Raw genomic sequence first — 13178 nt, forward strand, 5'->3', positions numbered from 1 at the left:
CGCTCCCCTTGCAGCTTGCCGCTCACCATCACGTACCTCCCGCCGCTGTCTGCCACCACACTCGACGCCTCAAACGACACCCTCTTCCCCACCAGGATCGCCACCCCCCCGTTTTTTTTGCATCCAGCCCCGAATGAAACACTTGGCCCACCCACCCCTTCCTCAACCTGACCTGAGCCACCACCTTCAGGTGCGTCTCCTGAAGCATAGCCACGTCCGACTTCAGCCCCCTCAGGTGCGCGAACAAGCGGGACTGTTTGACCGGCCCATTCAGTCCCCTCACATTCCAGGTGATCAGCCGGATCGGAGGGCCACCTGCCCCCCTCCCCCGTCGACTAGCCATCACCCTTCTGTAATCCGCCACGTGCCCGCGCCCCCCGCTCAGCCCGTTCCTCACAGCGACAGACCTCCATCCTGATCCCCTCTGCACGTCCCAGCTCCTTCTTGGCCATTCCAGCAGCAACCCGGTATCCCCCCCCTCAACCCCCCCCCCAAACTAAAAATGTGTATTTGTTGCTCACCCATAGGACACCCAAGGCACTTCCTAGCCTATAAATTGGAAGAACTGCAACCTCTCTTGTTCAATGGGCAAACAGTGGGAATTTGTGCACAGTAATATCCCATAAAACAGAAGATCAATAGTCATTGAACCTACTGTGATAGTTTACGTTGAAGGCCTTATCAGTGTTTCACAGGCCTAATCAGTGTTTCACAGGCCTAATCAGTGTTTCACATGCCTAATCAGTGTCTCACAAGCCTAATCAGTGTTTCACAGGCCTAATCAGTGTTTCACAGGCCTAATCAGTGTTTCACAGGCCTAATCAGTGTCTCACAGGCCTAATCAGTGTCTCACAGGCCTAATCAGTGTCTCACAGGCCGAATCAGTGTCTCACAGGCCGAATCAGTGTCTCACAGGCCTAATCAGTGTCTCACAGGCCTAATCAGTGTCTCACAGGCCTAATCAGTGTCTCACAGGCCTAATCAGTGTTTCTCAGACTGAGATCTGTGGGTGCCTGGAATCCACAGATACTTTGCTCCGGGGTTCACTGAAATAACCTCTCAATTGAAGGTGAGAGAGAAAAGTCTAGAGTGGAGAAAGGGAAAAGGACAACCTGTTAGTGCTAGAGAGTATCAGTCACAGACCAGCCGCTGAAAAGACTTTCACCAATGATGCCCAATGACTCTTACGTTTACTTGAGGGGAGGCCAGTTACTGCTGCGATACTGCGCTGTATTCAGTTTGGGCTTGTGCCCTGACCTGCGTTCGATCCTGGCCCCGGGTCGCTGTCTGTGTGGAGTTTGCATGTTCTCCCTGTGTCTGTGTGGGTCCCACCCCCCGCAAACCAAAAAGATGTGCAGATAGGTGGATTGGCCACGCTAAGGGCCCCTCAGTTGGAACAAAAATAATGGGGCACTCTAAATTTATTTTTTTTTAAACTCAAAAAAAAGCCCCACTATTTGTCATCTGCAGACCATATGGGATAGCCACGTAATTTTGCCTTGTCCTAAAAGGAATAAGCATGAGGCTGAGAAACAATCGTGTTCAGTGTAAAATGATGTATTGGTAGTGCTTCTGTACTTGTCAATAATATACAAGGGAACTGGACTCTGGTATCCTTTTTTTTTTAAATAATGAAATGAAATGAAATGAAAATTGCTTATTGTCACGAGTAGGCTTCAATGAAGTTACTGTGAAAAGCCCCTAGTCGCCACATTCCGGCGCCTGTCCGGGGAGGCTGGTACGGGAATCGAACCGTGCTGCTGGCCTGCTTGGTCTGCTTTAAAAGCCAGTGATTTAGCCCAGTGGGCTAAACCAGCCCCTTTGAATATGTATTTATTCAAAGTTTTTTCAATAAGTTTACAAAACACTCCAAAAAGGAAAATAATACAAAGAAAGAAGGGCAACATGCCAACAAAACAAAACAACTCAACCCTCTAAACCAGTGGTTCCCAACGTGGGGCGTACGCCCCACAGGGGGGCAATTTGATTTTTAAGGGGGGCAATTGAGTGCGACTGAGGAGGTCTGGGTCCAAATTTTCGATTTTTATTTTTACAATTTTTTTGTAATTTCTTGCTCAGAACTTTAACTGTCTTTTGTTTATTTCATTTTTCTTTTTCATGGATGCCATGTTCTTTTGAAGCTTGTTTAAACCAAGGTATTGGCGTTTTAAGCTTCTTCAGCTGAAACGGAGTTCACTTTTTAAATGATAAGAATTATATATCACTACATTGGGGGGGGGGGGACATCAGGATTTTAGAGGTGATTAGGTGGGGCATGGCCAAAAAAGGTTGGGAACCACTACTCTAAACGATAAACTGTTTAGCAAATTAACACCCAATTCAAAACAGGATAGAGCATGCGCCCCTGACAAAAAGGAGAATAAATCAGCCCCCCCCTCCCCCCTCCCGGGTTGCTGCTGCTGTTTTTTTTTAAATTAAGGTTTTGCAAAATTTATACATCAGCAGTCCACTAGATGTTACCCCACGCGCCTCAGTCCTCCCATCGGGGCACTCTACCCCCACCCCCCCCCTCCCGCCGGATCGCTGCTGCTGCTGACGTATTAATTTTCCCCGAGAAGTCAGCGGACGGTATTATGTCCGTTCAACAGCAGCAGCTCTGTACCCTTGGCAAAGTTATTTACACACATATTTTTTTTTTTTTTAATAAATTTAGATTACCCAATTATTTTTTCCAATTAAGGGGCAATTTAGTATGGCCAATCCACCTACTCTGCACATTTTTGGGTTGTGGGGGCGAAACCCACGCAGACACGGGGAGAATGTGCAAACTCCACACAGACAGTGACCCAGGGCCGGGATTCGAACCTGGGACCTCAGCGCCGTGAGGCGGTTGGGCTAACCACTAGGCCACCGTGCTGCCCCTATTTACACACATATGTTGGCATCCGTTCGTGGTGCTGTCCCTTGCTTCTCCTGGATGGAGTTCGCTGACGTTGTCATCTCCTCTGGTATCCATTGACCATCCACTCTTCAATGATGTGCTGCAAAATCAGATCCCTGATATTTAAAGTCCAAATGAGCTTGTTGATGGTAGCACAGCGCTCCTAGATTTGAAGAAGTTTTTCGTTCGGAGTGCTCTCCGATGTAATCAGTTATTCAATTGTGGCGCTCCTGGATTCAGTCGCGTTTCCTTCAGCTCCTAAAGAGAGACAAAAATGAACTTAAAAGGTCTGTGAAACCAGTTTAAAGAAAGGCTTATATTATTCAACATGCAAATTTGTAAAATCAACACTTCTTAATTTGAATTTGATTTGGCTCTTTTTTAAAATAAATTTAGAGTACCCAATTCATTTTTTCCAACTAAGGGCCAATTTAGCATGGCCAATCCTCCCACCCTGCACATCTTTGGGTTGTGGGGGTGAAACCCATGCAAACACGGGGAGAACGTGCAAACTCCACACGGACAGTGACCCAGAGTCGGGATCGAACCTGGGACCTCGGCGCCGTGAGGCAGCAGGGCTAACCCACTGTGCCAGCATGCAGCCCTCGATTTGACTCCCTTTAATGATGCATTAATTAAACCAAGAGTTTTCCTTTGAGATATGAACCAGTTTAATTAGTCAATTTTTTTTTAAAGAAACTGAAATACTTGCCATGTCTATGTTTAATAAATGTATTAATTATGGGCTACACTGCAATACATGGGGTTTTAATACAGCAATTTAAATATGAAGAAATATTTAAAGATGAGTTAAAGTCTCCCATAACATGGAGTTCAGTTACGAGTGGCGTACCACAAGGATCTGTTCTGGGGCCGTTGCTGTTTGTCATTTTTATAAATGACCTAGAGGAGGGCGCAGAAGGATGGGTGAGTAAATTTGCAGACGACACTAAAGTCGGTGGAGTTGTAGACAGTGCGGAAGGATGTTGCAGGTTACAGAGGGACATAGATAAGCTGCAGAGCTGGGCTGAGAGGTGGCAAATGGAGTTTAATGTGGAGAAGTGTGAGGTGATTCACTTTGGAAAGAATAACAGAAATGCGGAATATTTGGCTAATGGTAAAATTCTTGGTAGTGTGGATGAGCAGAGGGATCTCGGTGTCCATGTACATAGATCCCTGAAAGTTGCCACCCAGGTTGATAGGGTTGTGAAGAAGGCCTATGGTGTGTTGGCCTTTATTGGTAGAGGGATTGAGTTCCGGAGCCATGAGGTCATGTTGCAGTTGTACAAAACTCTAGTACGGCCGCATTTGGAGTATTGCGTACAGTTCTGGTCGCCTCATTATAGGAAGGACGTGGAAGCTTTGGAACGGGTGCAGAGGAGATTTACCAGGATGTTGCCTGGTATGGAGGGAAAATCTTATGAGGAAAGGCTGATGGACTTGAGGTTGTTTTCGTTAGAGAGAAGAAGGTTAAGAGGTGACTTAATAGAGGCATACAAAATGATCAGAGGGTTGGATAGGGTGGACAGCGAGAGCCTTCTCCCGCGGATGGAGGTGGCTAGTACGAGGGGACATAGCCTTAAATTGAGGGGTAATAGATATAGGACAGAGGTCAGAGGTGGGTTTTTTACGCAAAGAGTGGTGAGGCCGTGGAATGCCCTACCTGCAACAGTAGTGAACATGCCAACATTGAGGGCATTTAAAAATTTATTGGATAAGCATATGGATGATAAGGGCATAGTGTAGGTTAGATGGCCTTTAGATTTTTTCCATGTCGGTGCAACATCGAGGGCCGAAGGGCCTGTACTGCGCTGTATCGTTCTATTCTATTCTATTCTATTCTATGTTGTACATATACACAGGTTTTCCTCTATTTTCTGAAGTTTACATCCTTCTCCATAGATCATTTATTGTAATTGGATCAAGGCAAATGTTATGAATTTTCATACTGCTAGTATTAAATACTTGAATATTAATTAATTTAATTTCAGCTTGTACATTGTCCCTACATGGTTTGGTACATTTCCCTTTTATATGTTTAACAGAGCACAGCTTGTGAGAAGCAATCCCCATTTATTCTCTTTCACTGAGATCTCCAGAAAGCTCAGCAGATATTGGCACCTTCTCCCCCTCAAACTGCAAAATAAAACAAAATCTTCCATTTCCACCACAATGCCGCATTTCTAACTTGTCACTTGTATTTGATTCCAATACTTACAATATGTTTGAACTCATCGGGTGTCTTACTGCAGTCGGTATTTTCAGATGGAGTTCCACTGGTCCGTTTTTTCCAGTCTGCGTCTGTTGATGTGAAGGTACAATGAATTATGTTGTTGCAAAATGAACTGAGCAAAGGTTTTCAGTCAATAGATGATCAGAATCAGTCTATAAGTTTTTTTCTCCTCAAAACACCAAAGACTGGATTTTGTGCTCTGCGGTCAGGAATTTGAAGGGTGAGGGAAATAATATCCCTAGGGTACATCCACCTACCCAAATGCCCCTGCCACACCACGATTGTATGGATGTCAGGGGAGTTGCTGGTGCAGCCCATCCTTGAAAAATGTCACTTGGTGGCTGTTAGCACTGCTGCCTCAGAGCCAGGGACTTGGGTTTGATTCCGATCTTGTGTGACTGTGTGTGGAGTCTGCACGTTCTCCCCGTGTGTGCGTGGGTTTCCTCCGGGTGCTCCGGTTTCCTCCCACAGTCCAAAGGTGTGCAAGTTAGGTGGATTGACCGTGCTAAACTGTCCCTTAGGGATGTGCAGTTTAGGTTACGGGATCATAGGAATTACAGTGTAGAAGGAGGCCATTCGGTCCGTCGAGTCTACACCGGCCCCTGGAAGAGCGCCCTCACTAGGCCCACACCTGCACCCTATCCCTGTAACCCAGCAATCCCGCCTCACTTTTGGGGGCAATTTAGCGTGACCAATCCACCTAATCCGCATATCTTTGGACTTTGGGAGGAAACCGGAGCACCCGGAGGAAATCCACGGGAGAAAGTGCAGATTCCGCACCGACAGAGACCCAAGCCGGGAATTGAACCCGGGTCCCTGGCACTGTGAAGCAACAGTGCTAACCATTGTGCTACCGTGCCGGGATAGGGCGGGACAGTGGACCTGGGTAGAGTGCAGACTTTATGGGCCGAATGGTCTCCTTCTGCACGGTAGGAGTTCTCTGACTAATGATCCAGAGGCCCAATCTCTTGGGACCCTGATTTAAATGCCATCCTGGCAAGTGGTGGAATTTAAATTCCACTAAATCTGGAGTTAAAAGCAGGTTGGCAAAGAAAACGGCAACAACTCTTATCTTGGGGAATATAATGGACCATTTTTCATATCACATACTCCCAGACAATTCTGGGATATTGCTCAATATAGTCAAGTCAGACTGAAGAAAAAAATATATATGTTGGTGAATGCCCGTATCTGGATCCCTATTCCAGTTCCTTCTTGATTACAAGGAACACGAGTGGCATATAAGATTCTTCGGTGGCAGCACCTTGGCACAGTGGTTAGCACTGCTGCCTCACGGCGCCGAGGTCCCAGATACGATCCCGGCTCTGGGTCACTGTCCGTGTGGAGTTTGCACATTCTCCCCCTGTTTAGCGTGGGTTACGCAACTGGAAAAAATGAATTGGGTACTCTAAATTAAAAAACAAGATTCTATGGCAGTGATACCCTTGTAGGATCTGACGTAATTGAGATCATCGCTGCTCATCGGACAATAAGATACAGCACAGGAGGTTTATTTCAGAATTCAACGTTAACCATGGTGAGATTTGAACTTAGAACCCCAAAGCATTGGTTCTGGTTTACCAATAACCACTATATCACTAGCTGACAGGAGGAAGCCATTTAACTTGTGGGTGGCATGGTGTCACAGTGGTCAGCACTGCTGCCTCACAGCTACAGGGACCCGGGTTCAATTCCAGCCTCAGGTAACTGTCTGTGTGGAGTTTGTATATTCTACGTGTGTGCGTGGGTTTCTTCCAGGTGCTTCGGTTTCCTCCCACAGTCCAAAGATGTGCAGATTAGGTGGCTGGGCCATGCTAAATTGCCCTTTGATGTCCAAAAGGTTAGGTGAGGTTATTGGGGGTTACGGGGGGTGGGGTGTGGGCCTGGGTGGGGTGCTCTTTCGGAGGCTCCGTGCAAACACGATGGGCTGAATGGCCTCCTTCTGCAATGTCGGGATGTTATGATTCGAACTTAGATTGTCCAATTCAAAGATCCTGACACAAACTAGGCAACGTCAGGAAATTCCACACTGTCAGCTCATCGTTGTGTTGAATCCATTGGTGAAAAGTTATGGAGCTGGATGTTTGAGATTTTCCTTGGGGTCATAGGAGTGACTGAAGTGAAAAGCCCAGTCAAGGTTTATGCTCACAGCCCTTTGTATCCATTATAATAGATTTGAAACAACATCTACCATCATTACTTACATATTTTGTAGAGTACGAAGGTTACAACAAGAATAACCAATGTTATCACCAAAGCAGTACATGTACTTGATAGCAAGTCGGCTGCCGGTTCACATTTTTCACCTGCCAATAGAGAACATCAGGTAAATAGCTGACCTGTAGTTCTTCTTTTATTCAAAACATTTTTATATATAAAAGATTTTCATTATAACAAAGTAACAAGGATACAGCAAACCCCAATACAAACTACATCCACCCGAACCCAGTCCATCTCCCCCTCCCCCCTCAGCCATCCAGAAGGAAAGCAAAAACCTTAACAGGGGCTGGTTTAGCACAGGGCTAAATAGCTAGCTTTGAAAGCAGACCAAGGCAGGCCAGCAGCACGGTTCAATTCCCGTACCAGCCTCCCCGAACAGGCGCCGGAATGTGGCGACTAGGGGCTTTTCACAGCAACTTCATTTGAAGCCTACTTGTGACAATAAGTGATTTTCATTTCATTTCAAGAAGACAACACCCCCACCCCACTGCCAACAGCGGACGGTAACTAGTTCCCTGAAAAAGGAGGTAAAAGGCTGCCACCTCAACCTTGACACCGGCCTCCTTTATGCTTACTTCATCTTCTCAAAATACAGAAATTCCATCAGGTCCCCACAGCAAGGCCGAGACACTTGTCGGCATCGAGGCCTGCCACCCAAGCAGAACTCGCCTCCGGGCTATTAACGAGGCGAAGGCTAGGATATCCCCGTCTGTGGCACGAGCGAGTCCAATACTCCAAAAATGGCCACTAGTGGGCACGGCTCCAGCGGAACACCCAAAATCCCCAACATAGTGTCAAAGAAGGAGACCCAGAAGCTTACAAGCTTGGGTCAAAACCAAAACACGTGCGTCTGATTTGCTGGCCCCTAGAGCACAGTTCACACCTATCCTCCAAACCCCTACCCCCCCAAGAAGAACCCACTCATACACACCCTAGTCAAGTGTGTCCTGTGCACCACCTTGAACTGGATCAAGCTTAACCTAGCACGAGGAGGTGAAGTTGACCCTGTGAAGAGCCTCACTCCTCACCCCCACCTCTGTCAAAAACTAAACCCAGTTCACCCTCCCATTTTCCCTTTACCTCTTCCAACGACAGCCTGCTCCATCGACAGAATATGCCCATGAATATACAAAAGCTTACTCTCCCCTAACACGGCCTAGGATAGAGGGCCCGATCCAAGAGCGAGGGAAACGGTGTCAGGGGAAATGAAGGAAGCTCCTTGCGAAGAAAGGCATGAACCTGCAAGTACCTGAAGATGTTCAGCACAGGAGCTGGAACTTCTCGAAAAACACATCTAAACCGACAAACCTACCTTCCACAAACGTTTCCCAAAACCTCTCCGACCCCAACCTCTCCCATGCCCTGGACAATGAATTCAAGCCAGACAGCACTGTAGCCACCTGGGGTGGCCACGTCCCGATTACAAAATGGACACTTTGCAAAGAATGAAGGGAAAAATGGACAATGCTGAGAAAGCAAGCAGGTGCAAGGTTTGTCTGTTGATTGGAGTTGTAGCTCCCAGACAAGACCGATACTGCAAAGCCATTGCCATACTAATGAGCCATCTCCGGGAACAAAAGGGAAACATTTAGGTAAACAACACTAAAGCAGACACCCCGGCGCCAGAAGAGACTAGAACAAAGCAGGCCAACGGCCACCTAGGGCCCACCCAGCAATCAGGGCACCCACCCCTTTATTGGAGTGGGGCAGTAACCAGGGTCCTCAAGACTCCACCCTATGCACAAACCCTCCTCCATCTGCCCCATATAGAATCCAGGTCCCTGAGCCACCCCCGCACCTCATCAATATTTGCAGCCCAATAGTAGCATAACAGTAGCACCCAACCACCCCAAACTGCCTATCCCTTTGCAGGAACCTCCTGCGAATGTCTTACCAGCCCAAACAAAAGTAGATATCAATTTATTGACCCTGCAGAAGAAAGCCTTGGGAAGAAAGACTGGGAGACACTGGAACAAAAATGAAAACCTTGGGGGAACATTCATCTTCGCCGTCTGTACCCTTCCCGCTCAGGTCAGTGCCTTGTTATGCTCTTAGCGTGGCATAAGCTGCTTCCTTGATGTACACTCTGACAAAGGAAGGTTCAGACGTGGAGATAACTTCAACACGTTTATTAAACTATTTACAATTCTCCTACTCGGATTCACCACAACTGTTAATCCTTCTATAGCTACTCAGACTGACGAACCAGTCTGCTACAATCCACGTGGTGGGTGTGATGTTGAATCAACCCTGTGTCTGTACTCACTGAGTGTCTCCACTGGAAAGAGGAAGGTCATGTGTGCTGTGTCCTTTATATATGGGTTGGTGTAATGCCCCTCCTGTGGTAGTGTCACCTGTGTGTGTATCGTGAATGCCCATTGGTCGTGTCCTATCTTACTGACCTATTGGTTGAGTGTCTGTGTGTCATGAATCTGATGCTTCCTCTAGTGTCTAGCTAGTCTACGTGTATTTACATTAACCCCTTGTGTATTTTCAGTGATGCACATCACCACAGTCAGAGGGAGGACGCCCCACCTTTTCAACTGGTCCTTCACCCCATCCACCAGGCTAGCAAAGATAAGTTCATGGAGCGAGGCGCAATCACAGGCAACACGGATTCTCAGATAAGGGAAGCTAATCTTGGACGGATGAATAGACAATCCCCCCAGATCAGCTCCACTCCCCAGGGGGTTCACCAGAAAATATTCACTTTTGCCCAGATTCAGCTTGTACCAGACAAGGAGCCAAAACGCCTGAGCAGCTTCATTACCTCCTCCACATTGGAGAGTGGGTCCGTGATATATGGCAGCAAATCATCCACATATCTTTTTTTAAAACATTTTAGAGTACCCAATTTTTTTTCCAATTCAGGGGCAATTTAGCGTGGCCAATCCACCTATGCTGCACATCTTTTGGGTTGTGGGGCCAAACCCTCGCAGATACAGGGAGAATGTGCAAACTCCACACGGACAGGGCCGGTATTTGAACCCGGGTCCTCAGCGCCGTAGGCAGCAATGCTAACCACCGTGCTGCCCACAAATCATCCACATATAAAGACACTCTGTGCTCCCTCAACCCTATGCTTTATTCCTCCTCCACCTGGTGGATGACTTCAATGCAATGGTGCGTGGCTGAATTTGAGGCAAACAAAGCGGGGACAATGGACACTCTGCCTTGCACCCCTATTCAGTTGAAAATAGCCTAAGCTCAGGGCATTAGTACGTACACTTGCAGTGGGGGCTCTGTATAAAAGCCTAATCCATTATATAAATTTTGACCCAAAGCCAAACCGTCCAAGGATTTCAATGAGGTACCCCCACACAACCCGATGAAACGCTCTCTCAGCAGCCATTGAAATAATCGCCTCTGACTCGGGACCCCCAATGACAGCGACAAACAACATTTGACATTCTATTAATCTCGGCCAATGACTGCTGGCCCTGAACAAAACCTCCTCTGAAATCACCCCAGGAAGGCAGGGCTCCAAACGCATTGCCAACACCTTAGCCAACAACTTACCATCAGCATTTAACAATGAAATAGGTAGGGCAGCAAGGTGGTACAGTGGTTAGCACTGCTATCTCACAGCGCCGAGGTCCCAGGATCGATCCCGGCTCTGGGTCACGGTTCGTGTGGAATTTGCACATTCTCCCCGTGTTTGCGTGGGTTTCACCCCCACAACCCAAAGATGTGCAGGGTAGGTGGATTGGCCACGCTAAATTGCCCCTTAATTGGAAAAAATGAATTGGGCACTCTAAATTTATTTATTTATATATATTTTTTTAAATTTAGAGTACTTAATTCATTTTTTCCAATTAAGGGGCAATTTAGAGTGGCCAATTCACCTACCCTGCACATCTTTGGGTTGTGGGGGCGAAACCCATGCAGACACGGGGAGAATGTGCAAACTCCATACGGACAGTGACCCAGAGCCGGGATCGAACCTGGGACCTCAGCGCCGTGAGGCAACAGGGCTAACCCACTGTGCCACCGTGCTGCCTTGGCACTCTAAATTTATAAAACAAAAACAACGAAATAGGTCGATAAGAAGCACATTCCGTGGGATCCTTGTCCTTCTTCAGGATCAAGGAAATCGATGCCTGCGCTAGCATGGCTGGCAACACCACCCCCGGGACACAGAATCGTCAAACGTATCCAGCAGAACTGGCACCATCTGACCCACAAACTGTAAAATTGTTTGTAAAACTGTTTGTAAAAGTCTGGGAACACGCACCAATAGATTCAAAAACAGCTTCTTTCCCGCTGTTACCAGACTCCCGAATAACCCTCTTATGGACTGAACTGGCCTTTCCTTTTTTTAATAAATTTAGAGTGCCCAATTCATTTTTTTTCCAATTAAGGGGCAATTTAGCGTGGCCAATCCACCTCCTCTGCACATCTTTGGGTTGTGGGGGCGAAACCCAGGCAAACACGGGGAGAATGTGCAAACTCCACACGGACAGCGACCCAGAGCCGGGATCGAACCTGGGACCTCGGCGCCGTGAGGCAACAGGGCTAGCCCACTGCGCCACCGTGCTGCCCTCCTGCCTTCTCTCCTGCTCCACCTCTGGGAACGTCAACTCATCCAAAAACTGGATAATTGATAATCTCTCCTCTGGGGGCTCTGACGTATACAGCTCTCGGTAATAGGTCTCAAACACCTCATTAACCTTCTCTGTGGTGGAAATCAATCCGCTGCACGAATCTCTGATCTGCACTAGCTCTGTGGAGGGAGCCTGCCGTCTCAGCTGGTGCACTAACACACGACTGGCCTTCTCTTCATAATAGATCCCCCTTGAGCGTCGCAGTTGGTTCACCGTCTTGCCCGTTGACAACTCAAATTCCCCCCCACTGATGGACTCAGAGATTTAGGACTCATCTATCCATCCTAGAATCTAGAATGTAATTGAGGTTCCCCCCTTCCATAATTAGTTGACGTAAATCCATATCTAGGATAGAAGCCAGCACCTTATTAACAAAAGCCTTCATCCCATCCCAGTTTGGTGCATACAGTGACCAATACCATAGACATGCCTGCCAATGACCCACTGACGATTTTGTACCTCCCTCCCGAATCCGCCAATACATTAAGAGCAGAAAATGGCACCCTCTTCTTGATCAACACAGCGCCCCCCCCCCCCCCCCCCCGCGCCGTACAATCAAAACACAAATGATATACCAGCCCAGCCCTTCCGCAATCTTGTTTGGTCCTTGATTCTCAAATGAGTCTCCCTGTAGGGCAGCATGTGGCTGTGGATAGCACTGGGACTGCGGCGCTGAGGACCCGGGTTTGAATCCCGGCCCTGGGTCACTGTCCGTGTGGAGTTTGCACATTGTCCCCGTGTCTTCGTGGGTGTGCAGGGTCGGTGGATTGGCCACTCTAAATTTCCCCTTAATTGGAAAAATTTATATATTTGGATACTCTAAATTTAAAAGAAACGGGTCTCCTGGAAAAAAAAAATCAGCCTTCAAACTTCTCAAGTGTACAAACATCCAGGACCTTTTTACTGGGCCGTTTAACCGCCCTTTAATTTCAAGTTATCAGCAGTTATCTCCCCCACCCCATCCCATCCCACCCCACCCAACCCCGGATCAACCATATCCACCCTGTGAGGCAGTCCAGCAGTGCCTCAGTCTGCACTAGCTTCAGGACCACCTAATATGGCCGCCTTAACCCCCATAGAGCCAACAGAAAGAAACCGTCAGCCGTCACCCCGCCTCCCAGTCCAGCCCCACCCCACTGACCAAGCAAACAACCAACAGAAGAAAAAAAGCGCCATCTCCCCATTCCCTATCCCCATTCGTACACAAAACAGAAACAAG

General features: G+C 47.6%; 1 protein-coding gene across 1 annotated transcript in view; it reads right to left on the bottom strand.

Annotated features, from left to right (window-relative positions):
* Positions 1 to 2402: 2402 nt before the first annotated feature.
* LOC119976507 (hemicentin-1-like) overlaps positions 2403 to 13178 on the bottom strand; it is a 48534-nt gene continuing 37758 nt past the window's right edge. The window contains exons 10-12 of the mRNA XM_038817052.1: positions 7340 to 7441; positions 5121 to 5203; positions 2403 to 3160 (exon numbers count right to left, since the gene is read on the bottom strand). Coding sequence (XP_038672980.1) covers positions 3110 to 3160; positions 5121 to 5203; positions 7340 to 7441 — 236 coding nt within the window. The 3' untranslated portion in view covers positions 2403 to 3109. The remainder of the gene's footprint in view (positions 3161 to 5120; positions 5204 to 7339; positions 7442 to 13178) is intronic.

Source organism: Scyliorhinus canicula, chromosome 13 (genome assembly GCF_902713615.1).
Source record: "Scyliorhinus canicula chromosome 13, sScyCan1.1, whole genome shotgun sequence".
Classification (NCBI taxonomy): domain Eukaryota; kingdom Metazoa; phylum Chordata; class Chondrichthyes; order Carcharhiniformes; family Scyliorhinidae; genus Scyliorhinus; species Scyliorhinus canicula.